At 43.9% G+C, this 23,431-nt stretch overlaps 1 protein-coding gene across 1 annotated transcript in view; it reads left to right on the top strand.

Annotated features, from left to right (window-relative positions):
* The first annotated feature begins 18,182 nt into the window (after positions 1-18,182).
* Positions 18,183-23,431, top strand: part of LOC142865683 (uncharacterized) — a 32,757-nt gene continuing 27,508 nt past the window's right edge. Inside the window, 2 exon segments of the mRNA XM_075998868.1 lie at positions 18,183-18,911; positions 19,182-19,442. Coding sequence (XP_075854983.1) covers positions 18,183-18,911; positions 19,182-19,442 — 990 coding nt within the window.

Genomic DNA, 23,431 nt, shown 5'->3' with positions numbered 1-23,431 from the left:
TTCTTGTCAGTAATACCCATGCCACTGTTGCTCCTTTGGTACAGATATGCTCTGATAAAAGAATGATCGATATTTTCCAAAATATGCAACCACAGTGCAACCAATTTTGAGCAAGTTAGTGAAGAAAAACATTTTCTGAAATATAGTTTTTTTTTTCCCTATAGTTAAATTGTTCAAACAGCCCAGATTTTTAAAATCTAACTTAAATAGAATGCATGGAATTACACTTTTTAAATCTTTAAATACTTTTGAAACTGATGCATCCAAGGACTATGTAATTTCTTTAGTTCAATGTCCAGCAGAGTTGATATTCTCATATTAAGTCTCTTACACATTCATTTTCATTTTAGCTTCATACCAGGAAATGTTTCTCTCTACTCAAGGTATAATATTAATAATCTCCTATTTATAATTGAGTCTCTCAATATTTTTACCTCTGAAGATATTTTAATTGGCTCTTATTTATTAAGATATTTTAGCCATATATCCAATTCTAGTATTTACACCATGCTTGCTCATTAGAACTTTCCTGACTGCAAAAAATTTTATTAATTTGGATTTTACATATCTAGAACTCATTTAAAAGAATTTTAAATGCAATTCACATGCGGATATATTTATTTTGGTTCCAATTAATATTTTCTTGACTTTATTTGTGTATGACTGACAAGTAAATATATATATATATATATATTAAGGTGCATAATGTGATGTTTTGATATATGTGTGCGTTGTGAAATTATTACCACAATCAAGTTAAATAACACACCCATCACTTCCCATAATTACTCATAATTCCCATAATTCCCATAATATAACGTGTTGATATATATCATATTCTGTATTATAAATATATATAAATACATATATATCACGTTTTATTAATTGACTCATGTGTTGATGGACATTTAGATTGTTCTCCTTTCTTGTCTATTGTGAATAATGCTGCAATGAACTTGGGAATGCAGATATCACTTCAAGATAGTGATTTTATTGGACATGTACCCAGATGTAAGATTGCTGAATCATATGTTAGTTCTTTTTTGATTTTTTGATTATCCTTCAGTTTATTTTCCATAATGGCTTTATCAATTTACATTGCCATTAACAGTGTATGAGGGTTTCCCATTCTCTACATTCTTGCTAATTGTTGTTTTCTTTTGAAATTTTTTTTTTTTTTTTTTGAGACAGAGTCTCGCTTGTTGCCCAGGCTAGAGTGAGTGCCATGGCGTCAGCCTAGCTCACAGCAACCTCAAACTCCTGGGCTCAAGCAATCCTTCTGCCTCAGCCTCCCGAGTAGCTGGGACTACAGGCATGCGCCACCATGCCCACCTAATTTTATATATATATATATTAGTTGGCCAATTAATTTCTTTCTATTTATAGTAGAGACGGGGTCTTGCTCTTGCTCAGGCTGGTTTCGAACTCCTGACCTCGAGCAATCCGCCCGCCTCGGCCTCCCAGAGTGCTAGGATTACAGGCGTGAGCCACCGCGCCTGGCCTGAAATTTTGATAAACTTTACCCTGACATGTGTGTGAGGCATGTGTGAGGTGATAACTCATTGTTGTTTAAATTTGCATTTCTATGGTAATTATGAATGGTTTCTCTGGAAAATATATCTGTCTACATATCTTTTCTCATTTTTTAAAGATCAGTTATTTAAAATTTAAGATAAATTTTTCTAGTTCTGTGAAAAAGACATAGGTATTTTTTTATAGTAATGGCATTAAATCAGTTGATTACTTTGCGCAGTATGGATATTTTAACAATATCGACTTTTCTAGTTCATGAGCATGGGATGCACTTCAGTTTATTTGTGTCATGTACAGTTTTTCTCATTGGCGGTTTGTAGTTCACCTTGTAAAGATCTTTCACCTCCTTGGTTAAGTATATTTCGAGGTATTTTCATTTTTGCAGCTATTATCAATGGGAATGGGTTATTGATTTCATTCTTAACTTGGTTGCTGTAAATTTATAAAAATGCTACTGATTTGTGTACATTAATGTTGTAACCTGACTTTACTGAATTCACTTATCTATTCAAGGACTCTTTTGAAGTAGTCTTTAGGGTTTTATAGGTATAAAATTTTATCATTGAAAAACATAACTTGAGTTTCTCTTTCCCAATTTGTATGTCATTTATTTGTTTCTCTTGGCTGATTGCTCTGGCTAGAACTTCCAGTACCATGTTGAATAGAAGTGGTGAAAGTGGGCCTCCTTATTTTATTCCAGTTCTTAGGGGGAATGCTTTCTACTTTTTTCCTTATGCAACATGTTGTTAGATGTGTCTTCATTATATATGGCCTTTTAAAAAATTTTAGGTACGTTTTCTCTATGCCTAGTTCATTGAAGGTTTTATCATGAAGGGATGTTCTATTTTTCAAAATTTTTTTCTGCATCTATTGAGATGATCATATGGATTTTGTTCTATAAATCTCTTTGTGTGGTGAATCACATTTGTTGGTTTGTGAATGTTGAACCATTCTTGCATCGCTGGGATGAAACCCATTTCATTGTGATGAATAATTTTTGATGTGTTTTTTTAATTCATTGTGCTAATATGTTGTTGAGAAGTTTTGTTTCCATGTTTATTAGCTATATTGACCTATAGTTTTCTTTTTTTTTTTTTTTTTTTTTGAGACAGAGTCTTGCTTTGTTGCCCAGGCTACAGTGAGTGCCCTGGCATCAGCCTAGCTCACAGCAACCTCAAACTCCTGGCTCAAGCAATCCTCCTGCCTCAGCCTCCCAAGTAGCTGGGACTATAGGCATTCGCCACCATACCCGGCTAATTTTTTGTATATATTAGTTGGCCAATTAATTTCTTTCTATTTATAGTAGAGTTGGAGTCTCGCTCTTGCTCAGGCTGGTTTCGAACTCCTGACCTTGAGCAATCCGCCCGCCTCGGGCCCCCAGAGAGCTAGGATTATAGGCGTGAGCCACTGCGCCCAGCCAGTTTTCTTTTTTTTGTTGTGTGCTTTCCTGGCTTTGGTTTCAGGATGATACTGACATTGTATAATGAGTTAAGGAGACTTCCCTCCTTCTTGATAATTTGGAACAATTTCAGTAGGATTGATAATAGTTATTCTTTGAAGTTCAGGTAAAATTGAGCTGTGAATCCATCTGGTCTTTGTGCCTTTTTAGTTTGGATTTTTAAAAATTACTGATTCAATTTGCTACTAATTATTGATCTTCCAGAGGAGTTTGTGTGCTTCTAGGTTTTTATCCATTTCCTCTAGATTTTCTAGTCCGTGGGTGTAGAGGTGTTCATACTAGTGTCAGAATATCTTTTGTATTGCTGTGGTATCAGATGCCATGTCTCCTATCTCATTTCTGAGTGAGCTTATTTGAATCCTCTCTCATTTTTCTTGGTTAAACTAGTTAGTAATATTGATTTTGTTTATCTTCTAAAAGAACTAACTTTTCATTTCATTGATCTGTTTAATTTTTGGTTGTTTTGATTTCATTTAATTATGGTCTGATCTTTGGTATTTCTTTTTTTCTGCTAACTTTGTTCTTGGTTTATTTTTGTCTTCTAGTTTCTTGAAGTATGATTTTAGGTTGTTGATTTGTGATATTCCTGTATTTTTGATATAGTTTTTTAGTGACATAAGCTTCTCCCTGAGCACTGTTTTTTCTGTGTCCTAGAGTTTTTTTAAACATATATATAGAAAGAGATAGATATAGAAATACATATAGATATAGATACATATATAATATATGTATTATATATATTTATATATTATATATATAATTTATACCCCCATATTTTGGGGGTACAAATATTTAGGATACGTTGACCTTGCCCTCCCCTCACCCCTCCTCAGAACTTTAAGCATATCCATCCACCAGAAATGGTGCACATCACACTCATTATGTATGTATATACTAATGCCCTCTTCCCCCCTCCCAGCTGCCCAATGCCTGATAAATGTTATTCCTATATGTGCAGTTATGTGCTGATCAGTGAAACCAATTTGCTGGTGAGTACATGTCCTTTTATAGATTTTGATAACTAATGGCCTTACTGTCATTCATTTTGAAAAAAATTCACATGTTTATCTTAATTTTATCATTGACATAAAGGTTGTTCAGCAGCAGGTTGTTTAATATCCATTGTGTTCATATGGCTTTTAGAGTTATTCCTGGAATTGATTTCTAGTTTTTTTCTACTGTGGACTGAGAAGATAGTTTGTTTGATTTTAATTATTTTCAATTTGTTGAGACTTCTTTTGTACCCTAATACGTGGTATATTTTGGAAAATGTTTCATATGCTGATGAGAAGAATGTATATTCTGCACTTTGGGGATAAAATATTCTGAAAATATCTGTTAGGTACATTTGTTCTAAAGTTCCACTTAGTCTATAATTTCTTTTTTGACTTTTTTCTTGTGCTCTGTCTAGTAATACTAGTGGAGTGTTGAAATCTACCATAATTAATGTATTATTGTTTATTTATTTTGTCAGTTCTAATAGTATTTATATTATGAATCTGGAATCTCTGATGTTAGGTGCATTATATATGTAGAAAATTTGTATCTTCTTGTGGAATCTATTCCTTTATATGATGTGTTTTTTGTCTTTTTTTAACTGTTGCTTTTTTACAGTCTATATCTTGGCTGGGCACAGTGGCTCATGCCTGTAATCCTAGCATTCTGGGAGGCCGAGGCAGGCAGATCACTCAAGGTAAGGAATTTGAAACCAGCCTGAGCAAGAGTGAACCTCATCTCTACTATAAATAGAAAGAAATTAATTGGCCAACTAAAAATATATAGAAAAAATTAGCTGAGCATGGTAGTACATGCCTGTAGTCCCAGCTCCTTGGGAGGCTGAGGCAGAGGATCACTTGAGCCCAGGAGTTTGAGGTTGCCCGCAAGGTGGCCATTATGACAGGCTGGGAAGCATCTCCTTCATCAAAGAGCAGAGAAGGGAGGGGTAAGACAGAAATTTAAGCTCCAGGTTGGCCAAATATGCATATTTAACAAATTATAGGAGGATCTATAAATATTCATGAAGGCGGCCATAACAAATATGTATTGAACAAACATACATGTTGCATATGACCCATGTTCACCATGGGATGGGGAATTAACGTGTCAATATATTACAATTAGTCCTTTTACATCAAAAGGTCTTTTTTAGGACACAAAGGCACTCAAGTGTGCAGCCTCTATAAAGCCAGCCAGCACCAGTCCAAGGTCAGTGGTCTTTGTATCAGGGGAAAGTTACTGAAGTCAGTCTCTTGTGCCAGTCCAAGCTGTGGTTATGGCTAATGGAACAGGGAGCGAGGCTCAGCATCTGTCAGTGGAGCTAAAAATTGTTTTAATGTTGCTCATATGGAGGCCAGTGCTTACTTAGCTGCTAGAGAAAAAGAAAACCTGGTGGCAGTTAGAACATAGCTGATTCTTTAAGTGCAGGGGCATGTGACTTAACCCTGGTCTTACATATCTTAGGCTCTGTTTATAACCTGGTATCTTACTGCCATGTAGAGTCCATTCTATCAGTCTTATGATTTCTATTTTAACATTAATAATGCTGCTCAGTTGTCATGTCTAAACCCTAAAAGATAGGGAGTATAATGAGGGCTGTCTGACCTCTCAGCCCATCATGCTTTGGAAACTCAGATTTTAAGGTCCCCTTGGCCAAGAGAGGGTTCATTCAGTCAGCTGGGGACTTCAAATTTTATTTTTAGTGTATAGTATCCAAAAATATTATTTCCCAGGAAGGCACAAATAAATAGTGGCAGCTATTCACAAACTGGAGGAGTGGGATTGAGCACACACACCGAGCCCACACAGCAGCCCAGGGTAGCCATGAAAAGCCTGTGAGCACCTGCAGAGGGGTGGCTGATTACCAGGAACTAGATAAGGTGCCTCCAGCCATACATGCTGCTGTCCCAGAGGTGGCCCAAATATTGGAAAGGCTGTCTACTTATTTAGGTATAAGGCATATTGTCCTAGATTTAGCAAATGCTTTCTGCAGCATACCCTTAAACCCAACAGGTAGTGGTGACATACGCCTCTAGTCCCAGCTACTCAGGAGGCTGAGGAAGGAGGATCACTTGATCCCAGGAGTTGGATGTTGCTGTGAGCTAGGCTGACAACATGGCACTCTACTGTCGGCAACTCAGTGAGACTCTGTCTCAAAAAAATAAACTCTGAAATAAAAGAAATAATACAAAATAAAATTCATAATAAATATAAATAAATAAACATATAATGCATATGCAAGATAAAAAGCAGGCAGAAGAAGCTATCCTCAAGATGTCTAAGATGCTCTAATGAGCAGACAAGGATATAAAAGCAGGCATTATAAATATATTCATAGGTGTAAAAGAAAATATTCTAATGAGTGAACAGGTGGAAACCTCAGTAGAGAACTGGAGATTATTAAAAAGTCCAAATAAAAAGATAGTAAAAGAAAAAAAATATTTTTGAGCTTATCCACAGATTAAACAAATTAGACAAAGCAATAGATATTATCCTATCTAAGGAAAAGTGTTTAAGAAAGGTTGAAAAAATGAACAGAGCCTTAGAGATCTGTAGAATAATTGAGTCTGAGAAGGAGATGGGAAAGACAGAAAATTTAAATGAAGTACAAAAGTACATCAACACCACTAGCTGAAAACTTCTAAAAATTGTTTAACATCTAAATATTTATATCCTAAGGGTCAACAACCTTCAAGAAAATACAAATAATACCATAAAAAGGCCATTCTGTCATTTAGAAAAGAGGCTTTCCTTGCTGTTGTATTGTTGGTGTTGTTGTTGAGACAGAGTTTCACTCTGATGCTCAGGCTGAAGTGAAGTGGTACAATCATATTCACTGCAGCCTGGAAATTCTGGGTTCAAGCGATCCTCCCGACTCAGTCTCCCAAGTAACTAGGAGTCCAGATGCACTCTCGGCAGAGTTTCTGTTAACTTGATATGAGTTCTAATTATTACTAATTTTAGTAATAGAAAATTTTATCTTGAGAGCTTCTTTTATTTTTAATTTTTATTCCTCATACAAACTCTGACATGTCAGACATGTGTTACTGAGAGTTATTTAAGCCAGATTATTTTCCAGCCTTGTTTCCCAGTTTAATTTCTTACCTTGGAAATCACTCAATTTGTATCTTTCCAATCTAGAAGTAAAATTGATGCTCCAGACATGTGTACCATAGATATTCTGCTCTTGTGGAGACTTCCTGCACAGAATTGACATTGTGCCTACTCCAGTTTCAGAAGTGTGTAATAGTATAGAACTTAATCTGAAAAACTAAATGGAAAAATGAATTAAGAAAATTGACCAGGCAGTGTTTCACTCCTGTAATCCTAGAACTCTGGGAGGCTGAGGCGGGAGGATTGATTTAGGTCAGGAGTTGGAAACTAGCCTGAGCAAGAGTGAGACCCGGTCTCTACTAAAAATAGAAAACTAAGGTGTGCGTGGTGGCCTGTGCCACCAGGAGACTGAGGAGCTACTCAGGAGACTGAGGCAAGATAATTGCTGAGCCCAAGAGTATGAGGTTGTTGTGAGCTAGGCTGACGCTAGGGCACTCTAACCCAGGTGACAGAGCAAGATTTAAAAAAAATAAAAGAATTGCTGTGGCCCATTTGCAGGACAGAGGATGAACATAGAACACAAAAAGACACACAGACACACTAAAAGCCCATTACAAGACTGTAGTGCTGAATGCACCAGTCATTTTATTTTTATACCCCCAAAAATCAAAGTTACTTTCTTGTACATGACCAACCAGGCCTTGTAGCAATGGCCATACATTCCAGAACACGTAGTCTAAGGACACAGATGTCCCCTGACTCTAGTTTTCCAGGCAGTTGCTCAAGGCGCCAAGCATAGATCACAGACCAAGATTAGCAAGGTTGGGGAAGGCAGCCACAGGGGACATTTTTTGTCCCTAGTTCCTCTTAGGCCGATCCCCTGCAGCTGTGCTTGTCTTAGGTTGCCCCTTCCTTGAGGGGACTTGCCCATCATTGACTAACCAGCCATCTTATGGGGCTAAGCAGCAATCACAGGAACAATGTGTTTATTGTGTGGCCTCCAGGCCTCCACTTATCATAGTGCTGGGCAGCTCTTGCCTCAATGCAGAAACTCGGGTCTATAGTGATGCCTCCAGGCAGCAACCTCGTTTGTCACAAGGACCTTGTCTGGAACATATTACTTTCAAATGCCCTGGGCAGAGCATGTACATTATTCACTGAATTTATTTCTTAAACCAGGAAAGTATAATGTCAGTCTCCAACATAAATTAAGGAAATTAACACTCTGAAGTTCCAATAGCAAATTATTAAAAATGGTTACAAACAATATTTAATAGAGAATATCAAAAGAGTTTCCATGGGAGCATAAGTCAGAATAGAAATGTAGACATTGTATATTACATCCGTATGTAAAGTTTCTTAATATTGTGGGAAGGACCAAGATGCACAGGTCCTTTTGCCCTGTGTCAATTATGGCCGAGAGGCTCAGAGTAGGAAACCCAAGTCCTGGGAACCAGCCTCAGTGGGGGTCAGACAAGTGGTGCATGTGGCCCCAAAGCAGCTTAGGGGGTCCTTCCTTGAGTCTCCTAACTGTATGAAGCAGGGATAAGACCTTTCCCCTGTGTTTTCTCCTCTTTATAACAGACACACGGGTGTCACTTGGAGAGACCTGACTCAGGTGTGGGTCATGCAGCTAACCCAGGGGTCCAATAGGTGCAAAGGTGGATCTGAGACACCCCAGAAGGATCGAGAAAATGGTGGCTTTGAAAAGGCAACTACCAGATTATCAAGAACTAGGTATTATCATTTTAGCAGTGAACTGGCATTTCTGACACTTTCCAGGGAGTTTTCTGTCTGGGTTCCCAAAAAGCCTGAGAACTACCAGGGCCATGGGCAGTTAGCCCCCTTCCTAAGGAGGACAGTTTCGTTCATGTCCAAATGGGAATGGAGGAGAAGGAGGAGAGGGAAAGAGTGGTGCTGAGTGAAGGGGAATATGGCAAGGGTGGAAAGAAGTGTAGGTGGAGGGCAGAAGCAATGGGCTGGGAGGGCAAGCATAACCATGGAAACCCTGAGCAAAGTTGAGAGGCCCTGTCCCCTTGCTGGTTTGTGAAGAATCAAACTTCAGGAAAGCCAAGTCAGAAGTTGGCAGCTACTGGAGAGGCAGTGTCACAATTACACAGAGAGATGATCATCCTGATCAGGCTAGCTTCTGGCAGTCAAGAGAGGTTTCCGAAAAGCTGTGCCCAAGGTAAGCTGGAGAAACTGGTATGAGCACACAAGTAGGCCAGGCAGAAGGAGGGACATTCACAGAGCACACTGGGAAGTGTAGTCCATTAACTCTCCAAGCCTGTTGGTCTCAAAGCTATGGGACTACAATCCCAGCATTTATCGACCTGAGAGGAGGTCCACAGTCCTGGAAGGGAGGGAAGAATTGTGGCCTCACTAGGCATGCTAGAAGTAGTAGTTTCTACACCACTACCAGACCCTGTTTGTCTCAAGGTTGCAGTACTACAATCCCAGGATGCATTGGGATTGAGGGCAGTGCATGCTCCTGTAGGGAGGGGCAAGATGGAGCACTCCTTGTAAGGCATGCTGGGAGCTATAGTCTCTTAAGGACTTGGAGCCCATTGTTTGCAGAGCTGCAGGATACAATCCCAGCATGCATCAAGCTCTAGGGCAGTGCGCCAAAATGGCAGGAAATGCAAGGAGGTGCTTGCATCATGTGGCATTCTGGGAGGTGTAGTTTCTTGTTTACTCTCAGCCCATTGTTCCCAGGGCTGCAGGACTACATTCTCAGGGTATGTCGAGGTAGGAGTCGCTGCAGCTGGAGAGGCAGGGGCAGGACAGTGAGCTCTTTAATTTTTCAAAGCGCTGCTGGCTGCTAGTGGTTCCCTGCCACAGTCTGGGGATGGAAGTCAGTCTGGAGAGGGTCAGGTGGGGCAGGTCTTGGCGGGACAGTAAGGACAGTGTGAGGCTGCAAAGAATGCCTAGCATTTGTCTTAATATGATGGGTCTCCCCCTGGGTCAACCTCATGCTGTGCAGAATGATTTCCTTTCCCACCTGCACCCAGGGGTCTTTCCACAGCATCCATCTCCTCCAGCCCATGGAGCTGCCTGCTTTCCCAAACTACGATAGGCACTAGCCTTAGAGCCCAGACATCATCCACTGTGCCGCTGCCCCTGCTTTCTCCAGATAGAGTGCATGTTTGGCCCCTTGTTGGAGAAATTCTCTGCATGGCTCATTTTTGAACAACTTCAGAGCTTTGCAGGTGGTGACATGGACTGTGGCTTCATGGAAATGTCACCTTCGATGGCTCCATTTTTTAGTTAATATGGATGTTTAGTCATGAGGGAGCATAATTATTGGGTTACCCAGGATTTGCTAAGAGCAGAGGAGAATACAGTTCCCAGGCATGAGTTTGTGGTTGATTTCCACCAATCCGTTTAAGTGGACGGACTTTCAAAAATTCACCTGAAGGTGATGATTGTTTAGGCATTTCACACTTGAAATTGTAAGCCCATCTCCACTGAGGCCTGAGAGGCAATGTCTTAGAGTTGCAGATGGTGACCTATTCCCTCAGAACACATGGTGTTCCAGCTTTGGGGAGTGAGTTTTCAGGTATAGAGCCCTTGCAGCTTTTTTGAAACCTGACAGGCTTAACATCTCTGCCTTTTGGGAAAAGCTCAGAATTTACTTTAACTCCTGGAGCTGTTCTGTTGATTTTTTTTTTTTTTTGTCTAGACAGAGGAAACCTCCAGGAGGATTTTTGTTTCTATGTAGCCTCTTAATAATTGATGTCTCCAAATTCCTTATTCCCTCATTAATGGTTCCTTCAATTCCTGGATGAAGACACATGAGCGTCACCCAAATGAGGAGGAGTGTTTACCGACAGCTTGCTATATAGAATAAGAGTGTGGACTCCACCACCAGAAACATCTAACAGCACCATTTGTTTGCCTCTGGCAGGGACTTGAAGGCAGGCAGAGGAGAGGGTGAGCTGTGTGGGGGAAGAAGGGAAAGAAGAGTCCTGTTGGGAGGATGTTGCCTGCTTGAGAAAGGAGGCAAGGGCAGACAACCGATGACCACTCTATGTGCCAGTTGAGTGAGGACATGTTTGGCTCTCCTTTCCCCACCGGTTCTATGTTAGAAGCCACAACAAAAATTAGAGAAAGCCAGTGGCTAATGCCTGTAATCTCAGCACTTGGGAGGATGAAGCAAGAAGATAACTTGATACCCAGGCTACAGTGGGCTATGGTTGTGCCACTGCACTCCAGCCTGGGTGACAAAGCAAGACCCTGTCTCTACCAAAAAAAAAAAAGAAGAAGAAGAAGAAGAAGAAAAAGAAGAAGAAGAAGAAGAAGAAGAAGAAGAAGAAGAAGAAGAAGAAGAAGAAGAAGAGGAGGAGGAGGAAGAAAATGAGGAAAACTGTCAGTGCAGTCCTGCCTACTTGGACACAAGGGCTGAAGAGGTGTGGGGACTCAGGCTCTCTGTGGTGGTTGCTGCAAAAGTGCTGGGTCAGGGCCTTGCCAGACTAAGATGCACAAAAGCCCAGGGGTGTTAATCTCTCCTGAATGATTTTCAGTTGAACCAACAGGTTTTACAGATAAAGTTTATTCAGTGTCTTTGTAGCAACAACAACAGCTCTAGTTATGCTAAAATTGTAATAACTATTATTTTTATATTTCTGATAATAATTACTACTAGTACCACTAGTAAAAATCTCAGGAATAGTTCCTACACCGAACCAGTCACCCCCAAGGTCCCACACCCCATCAAGCACCGAGGATCCATCTCAGTTGTCACTTTCCAGCTGTCATCACCTGCCACAGCCCTACCACCTGCTCCTTCACCCCCATTGTACCAAGTCCCTAAAGCTGGAACTTTAGGGGCACTGGTGGTTTCTCACATTGTGATACACCCTGAGCTTGCAAGTTCTTACACAAGGATGACATTCAACTCTGCCATGGTCACTGGTTTGGCAGACTTGAAGGCCTGGTCCACCTGTTGTTGATGTTCCTGAGACAGAAATGGGATGACTTGTGCACAAGTCACATTCAATTTCTTGGTGATTTCAGCCTGTTTGTGCATTTCAGTGTTTAATCCATATGACATTTCATAATACATCACATCGTGCCTCCCAATTTCTGTGTTTTCACTTACCAGTTTCTCACATTGTATTTGAAGGTGGTGATACTGCACCTGCAGGAACTGGAATGTCTCCTTAATCTGGTCCAGGGGCTCCAGGATAGTGAGCTTGAAGTGCTGCCCTGAAGCTTGGTGTCTGGTGTCAATGGAAAAGAAGCAAAATTCTGTCAAATAATTTAAAGAGGTTTATTGTGAGCCAAATTTCAGACCATGGCCCAAGCAATGCCCAAGAAGCCTTGAGAAAGTGGACTGGCCATGGTTGGGTTACACTTCCATTTTATTCATTTCAGGAAGACAAGGATTAAAGGTAAATCATATATCAATATGTGGAAGGCATACATTTGCTTGGCATGAAAAGGTGGGACATCTCCAAGGAGGGGTGGTTACACGTTATAGGTTTGTTTAAAGACTCTTTGACTTGTAATTGGCTAAAGAAATGAAGTTTCCTATAAAGTCTTGGAATGTTTTAAGTGAAGTTAAGGAAGTGTGCTATTCAGAGACAAGCTACCTATTTGTTGTATAATTTGAGAATCTGCAGGTTTGTCTTACATATCCTTAGGCCTGATAATGAGTAACAAAAGATCTCTCCAAGAAGGGAGGGGGCCATGATAAGGCACCTCTGACCTCCCCTCTCATGGCTAGTAACTGAAGTTTAGGTTATCCCCTTTGGTGAGAGGGGGTCCATTCCGTTAGCCTGGGTGGGGAAGCCTTAAGATTTTATTTTAGTTCACACTCCCCATGTCTGCTTGGCTCCTGTCTTGGGTGAACAAATCAGGGCAGGCTGTTCCCCTTTGCTCTTCTCTGGGTCCACTTCCTCTCTAGGTTTTTGCTGTGGTAGCCCAGGCTAACCAGATAAACAAAGCGGGCACTTTTGGGGGAATTCTGCAGGTCATGGCTTCACCTTCCCCCAAGTGTTGGTTGACTCCCTGGAGGCAGTTGGAAGCAAGGGTGAGACCACCATTTAGGTTCCAGGCAGGGATCAAGGGATAAGGTGAGGGGGGGAGGAATACACACTGGGAAGCAGCTTGGCAGGCCTCCTGTGACCAGTGCTTTGTTTTCCCCACGGTTGCACAAACTATCTGGACAAAACAGGGCTGCTCCACAGAGTACAATCCTGCAGGCACCCTCTTTTCCTCTGGCCTAGGGCATGTCATGGCTCCCTGCCCAGCATGCATGCACCTGGAACTGCAGGCCTGGCCATTCGGGACCCCTCCTCCAAGCTACATTCTTTCTTGGTCTCTTTTTTTCCTTCCTCTGAGTCTTTGAAAAGGGCACTCCAGCCCACTATAGAATTCTCTGGGTACTTCAGTGCCTGCAGGCTTCTGGTCACCAGGGACACCTAACATCACGGTAGGTGGCATGGGTCCCACCCCACATTGCTGCTTGGGGCTGGCCCAATCACTTCCTGGAGGATGTGGGTCACAGGCAACCCACTGCTGCTGTGATTCCTGCTCTTGCAGCCCTGGCTCCCACAGGCTTCTAGTGCTGGTTGTATTAACACCCGGATGCATACTTTGTTACCTACTTAACTAGTGCCCTCCCTGCTCTGCCCTGCAAGGGATGAGGACATCAGCCAGAAGCCAGACAATAGCCTGTGTATAATTCACAATAACTCATCAGTACAGTGTAAAGATGCAATGAAAGAGTATAATATAAACTAAATTTTAAAAAATCAAAATACAATTACTCAATAAAAAAATATAATGGGAAATGTGCAGTCTATATAAACAAAATAATAAAGCATTTCTGAAATATATGAATGAAGATTTAAAGAAATGGAGAGTCATATCTTGTTGTTGGATAGAAACTAAAGTAGATAGACTAAAGATGGCTCCTGTAAGTCTAAAATGGAGTCAGTCTTGCTCTAACTATTAGTAAAAGTTCAGAAAGTTCCCAGAGGAGGGAGAAGGGACTGGAGGAGGCCTGTTCTCAAAAAGCATAGAGAGGTCCTGTTCCAGGAAAAGTTCCTTGTCCCTCAATGTACCTTTCCATCGTTCACTTGATTAATGACTAACCACAAAGTTCTGCTTCTGTGATTGCTTACTTGCATAGCTGCCAGCCCCTAAGGTATAAGAAAACCACAAAGGCTTTGTTTATGGCTGCTTCTCCCTCCTTTCATGGAGTGGTGACAGCCCCTGTGCAGGTATCAATAAACTAATTTGGCTGATTGGATTCTATTGTCTGAGTCCCCTTGATCCACTGGTTTACAACATTTGGAGGCCCCAGTGAGATAAACTGCTGAGCAGACCCAGATCAGAGGAGTCTTGGCTCCTCCTGGGCAAATTCTATTGGGGCAGGCCCTAGTCGCTGCAGGGGAGGCCACGAAGAGACATTCCTCCGCCCCGCTGTAAACTGGGGACCCCATTGATCAGTGGAGCCGGGACAAGGGACATCTCTTGGTGAGTAGGTGTCTGTATAGAGTTTTCTGGGGGACTGGAACTGCTTGACGCAGCACTAGGGCCACCTCTGGTATCTTTGTGAGACATCAGTAAGGATACCCAGGTCAGGATAAGATAGTGGATATCCCAGGGTGTTGGGGAGAGGAATAGTTTAACCTCTGTATGCATGTGTGAGTGAAAGCAACTCAGTGACTGCTTGCAGCCACTGAGTCTGTGGCCCCATGGCTTTGGCTACAGGGTCTGAGTGGGTCCTAACCTGCGGTTCTGTGGTGGCAGCATAGGGCATAACAGCGATGCACTCTCCGTGATAGGGAGTGACCAGGCCGGGCTTTGTATGAGCTTGCATTAGCCAAGATGCACCTAAGTTCCCATGAGGGACGCAGCCAGGTGGACACCTGAAAGAAAAAACTCCCCCCTCCTTTGTCTGTCTTGTGGCTCCATTCAAGTTGGGAAAGGGAGGGACAACATAAATGGGGGATTGTCTCCCCCAGGGGCCGGTACTCTGTTGTTTTTACTGTGATAAAAAGAAAAAGTGGTTGGGAGCCTCCAGGCCGGAGCCACCTAAACATATGACAAATCCACCACCATCTTCTCCTTTGCTGACCCGGACAGGACTTTGGGACTCCCCTCTCTGTGAGTCCTGGTGGATCCCTTCCTAGAACTAACTTCTAAATTCTCTCCCACTTTCAGCTGGCCTTTTCACTTTCAGGATGGGACAGGGTCCATTGGCTCAGAAAACTCCCTTGGAGCCAGGCACGGTGGCTCACACCTGTAATCCCAGCACTCTGGGAGGCCAAGGCGAGTGGATTGCTCGAGGTCAGGAGTTTGAAACCATCCTGAGCAAGAGTGAGACCCCATCTCTACTATAAATAGAAAGAAATTAATTTGCCAACTAATATATATAGAAAAAATTAGCCAGGCATGGTGGCGCATGGCTGTAGTCCCAGTTGCTTGGGAGGCTGAGGCAGGAGGATTACTTGAGCCCAGGAGTTTGAGGTTGCTGTGAGCTAGGTTGACACCACAGCACTCACTCTAGCCTAGGCAACAAAGTGAGACTCTGTCTCGAAAGAAAGAAAGAAAGAAAGAAAGAAAGAAAGAAAGAAAGAAAGAAAGAAGGAAGGAAGGAAGGAAGGAAGGAAGGAAGGAAGGAAGGAAGGAAGGAAGGAAGGAAGGAAGGAAGGAAGGAAGGAAGGAAGGAAGGAAGAAAGAAAGAAAGAAAGAAAGAAAGAAAGAAAGAAAGAAAGAAAGAAAGAAAGAAAGAAAGAAAGAAAGAAAGAAAAGAAAGAAAGAAAACCCCCTTGGGTTGTCTCCTGAAAAACTTCTCCGACTTTTCCAGGCCAGCCAGGGATTACAGTGCTGGGGCAATGTCCCCACTCTTAGGATTTTATGTGAGTTAGAGTGGCCTTCTTTTCGCACTCACTGGCCACCAGAGGGCTCCTTCAACTTATCCCTCCTACTCAGTTTATGGCAGGTGGTATATAGTGACCCAGGTCACCCAGACCAAGTTCCACATATGGATGTCTGGATTGACATAGCTACTGAAATAGCTACCAATACCTAACCAAGTGTGTTGACGTCAAACCCTCTCAAGTCTTATTGGCAGGCACTTCCAACCAGACCCCAGGGAGCAGGCGTAGAACATCTCCATTCCCTGATAAGTCTCTAAAGATGTGGTGGGATCCCCCTCCCCCACCTCAAACCGGTCCCCTGTCTTCCAATCCCAGAGTGAAGACCCCCTGTGTGATCCATGGCGACCTCCACCTTATGCTCCCTCTGAGGCCACACAAGACAGGGGAGATGAGCAGGATGGGAGAGGGGGTTGGGCCCTAGAATTAGTTAGGGGACAAGAGGCTCAGGGTGAGAGAGAAGCAACCCCTGAACCACCCTATAGCCCAACAAAAACACGTGGATGGGGACACCGACCCCCTTTGCCAGACTCATCAGGGGACCCCAGGCTATCTTACCACTGCGCCAGATGGCCCCTCTGCCCGGGAGTGACTGCCCTTTTATGGTTTATGCCCCATTCTCTACCAGTGATTTGTATAACTGGAAGGCCCCAAACCCTCCATTTTCTGAGAAACCACAGAGTCTCATTTCCCTCTTGGAAATGGTGTTTCACACCCACCAACCCACATGAGACGACTGCCAGCAGCTCCTCCAGGTTTTCTTCACATCTAAAGAGCACGAGCTAATAAACCGGGAGGTGAGAAAAGCCGTCCTTGGCCCAGATGGGCAGCGGTGTCCGATGCAGACTTCACAGAGACTCGCTTCCCCAACCATAGACCAGACTTGGACCCTAACACTAATCAAGGTAGGGGGTCGCTGACCCAGTATCGCCAGACTCTATTGCTGGGCCTCTGTGGAGCAGCCAGGAAGCTCACAAATATGTCTAAGGTTAGTGGATTGGCTCAGGGAAGTGGGGAAAGTCTGGCCACCTTCTTAGAACAATTGTTCGAGGCTAACCAGACTTACACCCCCATAGACCCAGAGTCCCTAAAAACCATAGAGCTATTGATGTTGCCTTAGTGTCCCAGTTGCCCCAGACATCAGGAGGAAGTTGTAAAAATTAGATGGGTTTGAAGGGAAATATCTCAGTGAGTTAGTGGAAATAGCTCAAGAGTTCTTCAATAACAAGGACTCAGCTGAGGTAGCAGCCTCTAAAAAGATAGCAAGAGTTGTCATTGCCGCACTGCAGGAAACAAGGCCACCCTGAAGACAGGGAGGCCCCGCTCCAGGAAGTTGCAAAACTCCCCCAGGAGGACACTCCCATAGAAGAAAAACGTTAGTCCCCGACCAATGTGCATTCTGGAAGCAATTCTGGCATTGGCAAAAGAGTGCCCCAGCAGGGGGAAGCCAAAGGAGAGGCCTGCCCAGGTCCTCCTGGAAAGTGCCCAATGAAGAGGTTGGGGCTCCTACCCTCTTGGCCCCTGGAAGCCCATGATAACCTTCAAGGTAGGGGGCCGGCCTGTGGACTTTTTAGTTGACACGGGAGTTACTTTCTCCATCCTAAAAGAGGCTGTGGGACCGCTAACCACAACCAAGACTCCCACAGAGGGGGCAATGGGGCAGCCCAAGATGTATCCATGGACTACTGCCAGGCCCACAGATTTAGGAAAAGGGGTCATCACACACTCCTTTCTAGTTATGCCAGACTGCCCATACCCACTGCTCGGGAGAGATCTGCTTGAAAGTTGCATGCCACCATCTCCTTCAGTTTGGAAGGAACCTCTCTGTCTCTTCCTGAGACCCCGCAGTGCATCCTTTACCCAACCCCCTTGTCTGAGGAATATGTCCTATTTGAAGAGGAAGCCTCACAGGCTTCAGGAAGCTCTGCCTTGTTGGCACAATGGAGGACTCAAGTCCTGGGCGTATGGGCTAAAACAAATCCCCCAAGCTGGGAAAAGCATTAACCACCCATAGTAGTGCACCTCTGTAGTACAGCAAGCCCAGTGTGAGTACGCCAGTACTCTATTTCTTTGGACACCCAACAAGGCATAGCAGTGCACATCAAGCACCTGAGGGATGCAGGATATTAATCCCCTGTCAGTCGGCCTGGAAAACCCCACTGTTACCAGTTAAAAAGCCTGGAACTAATGACTATCGACCAGTACAGGACCTGAGGGAGGTAAACCAGAGAGTGGAAACTATCCACCCCATGGTACCCAACCCCTACAATCTACTGAGCCTCATTCCCCCTGACCGGGTGGTCTACACTGTTCTAGACTTCAAAGATGATTTCTTCTCCTTGCTTCTCTCCCCACTGAATCAGCCAATTTTTGCATTCGAATGGACAGACCCTGAAGGAGGTTATTCAGGGCAGTTAACCTGTACACGCCTTCCCCACGAGTTCAAAAACTCACCAACCCTCTTTGTTGAGGCCTTATGTAGGGATCTACAGGGGTACCGGGAAAGACACCCCGAGGTCACTTTGCTACAGTATGTCGATGACCTGCTGATAGCTACTGAAACTGAGGAGGAATGCCAGCACGCCTCCTTGAGTCTCCTGCAAGAGTTACAAAGGTTGGGCTATAGGGTGTCAGCAAAAAAGGCTCAACTCTGCACCCAGATGGCAATGTACCTGGGATATGAGTTGACTGGGGGTCATCGAGCCCTCTCTCAGAGCAGAATCCGAGCCATATTGCAGATACCTGTACCCACCACCAAAAGGCAAGTCAGAGAGTTCTTAGGGGTGGTGGGATATTGCCATCTGTGGATTCCAGGGTTTGCAGACTTAGCCAAGCCCCTATACTTTAGTACTGGGGGCAAGGACCCATCCTTGGTGTGGAAAGAAAAAGAACAACAAGCCTTTGAGGCGCTAAAAGCAGCTCTCACTGCTGCACCAGCTCTGGCACTACCAGATGTCACAAAGCCGTTGCAGCTGTTCGTATCTGAGGCCCCAGGAATAGCCAAAGGGGTTCTAACCCAAACACTGGGACTGTGGTGGCAACCAATAGCCTACTTATCCAAACGGCTGGCCCCCACAGCCTCTGGGTGGCTGGGATGTATGTGAGCTGTTGTGGCTACAGTCCTTTTAGTAAAAGAGGGAAAGAAACTAACTCTGGGACAGGACTTACAGGTTGGTGGGGCACACACAGTAGAAACTCTACTGCAAAGCCCTCCTGATCAGTGGATTTCTAATGCTCGTATCACCCAGTATCAAGTCCTCCTGCTGGACTCCTTGCGGGTGAGTTTCTCACACACCACGGCCCTTAACCCAGCCACCCTTCTACCTGATGATGACCTCACCTTGCCAGTGCATGAATGTAAACAGGTTCTAGAAGCCTTATCTAGCCTAAGGCGGGACCTCCGAGATGAGCCCTTGCCAAACTCTGACCTGCAACTCTTCACAGATGGGAACAGTTTCATCTTGGATGGAGTGCGAGTGGTGGAAGCGGTGGTCACCACCATGACTGAGGTACTATGGGCACAGGCATTAGGGCATGACACCTCAGCTCAAAGGGCAGAGCTACTAGCTGTGACCCAGGCTTGAAGGCTGGCCAAAGGAAACACTGTCAATATCTACACAGACAGCTGATATGCATTCGCAACGACACACGTACACAGAGCTCTGTACCAGGTATGGGGACTCCTAACCTCAGGGGTCAAAAAAATTAAAAAAAAGCAAAAATCCTGGCCCTGTTAGAGGCCATTTGGCTTCCAAAAGCAGTAGCAATTGTCCATTGCCAGGGCCACCAAAAAGATAAATCAGACATAACTAAGGGCAATACCTTTGCTGACCAGAGTGCCAAGAAAGCAGCCCAAAGCCCAGTAGGGCCTATCAATGTTTTGCCTGTCTTGCCTGAAAGAATCCTGCCCCCCAAACCAACTTACTCCCACAAGAAGCAAAGGGTAGGGGCTGAGATAATTATGTCCAAGGAGAAAATGGATAGATAAAGACCCAGCTGGCAGAATATTCCTTCCTGAGGCAGTAGGGCAGGAGCTTTTACAACACCTTCATCAGGGATCTCACCTAGGAGCTCAAAACTTCAGCAGCTTGTGTCCAGGCATTTTCTCCTCACAAATCTGGCTGGGATAACAAAGGACATTGCTAGTTGTTGTGTAACCTGTGTAAAAGTGAATAAAACTAAGACCCCCCAATACATTGGACAACGCCAAAGGGGACAAAGCCCTGGAAACAATGGGAGCTCGAGTTCACTAAAATAAAACCAGGAAAGTATGGGTACAGGTACCTCCTTATATTAGTGGATACTTTTTCAGGCTGGACTGAAGCTTTACCTACTAAAAAGAAAACAGCACAGGTAGTGGCTAAGTTCCTACTCACTGAGATAATCCCCTGATTCAGCCTCCCTCTAGCATTGGGGTCCAACAATGGCCAGGTGTTTACTACCCAGATCTCCAAAACAGTAGCCAAGGCATTAAAAATTACTTAAAAGTTGCATTGTGCATATAGGACTCAGAGTTCCTGGCAGGTTAAAAGAATAAATAGGACCATTAAAAAAAAAAAAAAAAAAACTTTGAACAAATTGCATTTAGAGATTGGCAAAAATTGGGTTAGCCTACTCCTCTTTGCCCTACTGCAAACCCGCTGTACTCCCTACAGGGCGGGAATCACCCCCTTTAAAATCATGTACCTAGTTCCCCTGCCAATATTGCCAAAATTAAGGCAAGAGGCACTGGCCTCCATAAGTAACCATAACCTTATTAGCTCTTTACAGGCCTTCCAGCATCTCTGATCGGACCTCCAAAAAGCTGTCTGGGCCCAGCAGGACACAAGGCCTCTCCCTCCTGGTCTGGATCCGCTTCACCATTTGGAGCCCAGTGATTGGGTGTGGATTAAGAGACACAACCTAGACTCCCTCAAAGCTCGGTGGGACAGACCATACCCTGTGATCCTCACTACTCCCACAGCTGTCAAGGTTGTGGGGAAAGAAGACCTGGGTCCACTATACGCAAGTGAAAAGGGCCCAAGATAGCCAGATACCAAAAACATGGAAAATAGAACACACAGGCGTGTGTTCTAAAGGAACGTTTGTTCCGACACTCTCCATAGTCCTCCTCTTGCTCCTAGCAGCAACTCCCCTGGGTTGGACCAGTCAGACTTGGGGCACATCCCACTACATGTCCCCATATACCTGGATTTTGTTGCACATGGAGGATGGACAGGAGATTGCCTGCACAAACGCTACCAATCAGCAACCCTTTTTTGTGGTTGATCTGTGTGACTTCATGGGCCCAAACCTCCCTAACCAAGTACGGTGGTGGAAATCGTTCACAGGAGGCTATGGGGTGAGGCCACTGGTGCAGGCATCACATTGCAAAGATCACAATCTAAACAATATACAGGTCTACGCATGCCCAGCCAATGCTATAGGCTGTGGAGGAGCCACATATTACTACTGTAAGCACTGGGGTTGTGAAACTATAGCCCCCTGGAAAAACGCTGACGCCAAAAACCATATTAAAATTTGGTATGACTTCAGTTTTTGTTCCAACAACCCTAGTATCTGCCCTCACAGGCCCCTTAATTCTTTTTCTCCTAGGGCTTACTTGTGGCCCCCTCATAATTAACCCTATCATGGCATTTGTGCAAAACCAGGTGCAAGCAGTCAAGCTGTTGGTCTTAAGCACCCAATACCAAACATTACCTGACACAGATCACCTTGTAGAATCAAGAATTTGATTATCTAGTAATACCAGTGGAGAATAAAGTAGATAGACAAAAGATGGCTCCTGTAAATCTAAAATAGAATCAGTCTTGCTCTAACTATTAGTTAAAGTTCCTGGAGGAAGTTCCCAGAGGAGGAAGGGAGTCAAGGAGGCCTGTTCCCAAAAAGAATAGATGGGTCCTGTTCCAGGAAAAGTTCTTTGTCCCAGGAAAAGTTCCTTGTCCCTCAATGTACCTTTCCATTGTTCTCTTGATTAACGACTATCCACAAAGTTCTGCTTCTGTGATTGCTCCCTTGCATAGCTGCCAGCCCCTAAGGTATAAGAAAACCACAAAGGCTTTGTTCATGGCTGCTTCTCCCTCCTTGCATGGAGTGGTGACAGCCCCTGTGCAGGTATCAATAAACTAATTTGGCTGATTGGATTCTGGTGTCCAAGTCACCTTGATCCACTGGTTTACAACAAAACAAAATCAATAATATAAAGACGTCCTTTATCCTTAAGCTAACTTCAACATTTATTGGATCTCATAATAGATTCTGTCACATTTTTAAAGCCAGCAATGATTTTGCAAATTGCACATGGAAAAACAAACATATAAGGATAGCCAAAATTCCTGAGGAAAACACACAATGAGCACTTTTGCTCCTATAACATATTAAAACACATTAAAATGTTCTATATTTCAAGCAGTGTGGTGTTGAGGATAGTAGACAAACAGATTAGGACAGCAGAAAATTCCCAAACCTACCAAAGTGTATAAGAAAAGTTAAGAAATAAAAAAAATACAACCTTTACTGAATCTGAAATTTTAAAATGTTTGTCATCATACAGTTTCTAATTTTGAATACAATACACATTATGCATAAGTGGATATAACTTTTTTTTTTTTTGAGACTGAGTCTCTCTCTGTCACCTGGGGCTAGATTGCCCTGGAATCAGCCTGCCTCACAGCAACCTCCAACTCCTGGGGTCAAGGGATCCTCCTGCCTCAGCCTCCTGATTAGCTGGGACTACATGTATGTGTCACCATGCCTGGCTAAACTTTTTTTATTTTTAGTTGTTTGGCTAATTTGTTTTTATTTTTTTAGTAGAGACAAGGGTCTCCCACTTGCTCAGTGTGGTCTTGAACTCCTGAGATGAGTGCTATGGTTACGGGCGTGAGCCACCATGCCTGGCTTGGATATAACCTACATACAAGGTTAAATGCAAATGTGCTGCAGGTACCAACAGATCCCAGAGCAGGCAGAAAGCCCTGGTTGCCGCCATTAGTAGGTGGATCCCATTGTATGCTAATCAGGGCTCTAAAGGGTGTGGCCTAGAGCCCGAGCCAATCAGAAATCCTGGAATGGGAACTCTCCAATCAGGCACGCAGTGGAAGGGCGGGACTTCCGGGACCTGCGGGGGGGGGGGGAGGGGGGAGGTGAGGGGCCTTTGTCTCCTGCCTGTCCTCCACGCTCCTTTTTGTCTTCAGTGCTCCTTCTTCTTTGCTTTGGGAAACCCAGGTAACCCTCAGCCTTTGTCACCCTCTGAACTGCGGGTTCTGAAACATCTGCAAGAAGGATCCCAGGGCACCACGGAAGTTGGAAAATGGTGAGTGTGTGGGGCCGGCTGTGCCAGGGGATTTGAAACCCAGTGGAACTGGCTGTGGCAGGACTCCGGCTTCCCGCCAGACCCGGAGTCTGTGGACAAGGGACTCATTAGGCCTGCTTGGCCCTCAGTCCCCTGCGGCTTAGAGCAGGGTTGGGCAGCAGCTGGAACCAGGAGCGCCCTGTCTCA

This window comes from Microcebus murinus, chromosome 31, assembly GCF_040939455.1.
Source record: "Microcebus murinus isolate Inina chromosome 31, M.murinus_Inina_mat1.0, whole genome shotgun sequence".
NCBI lineage: Eukaryota > Metazoa > Chordata > Mammalia > Primates > Cheirogaleidae > Microcebus > Microcebus murinus.
This window is presented reverse-complemented; position numbering and strand designations above follow the sequence as displayed.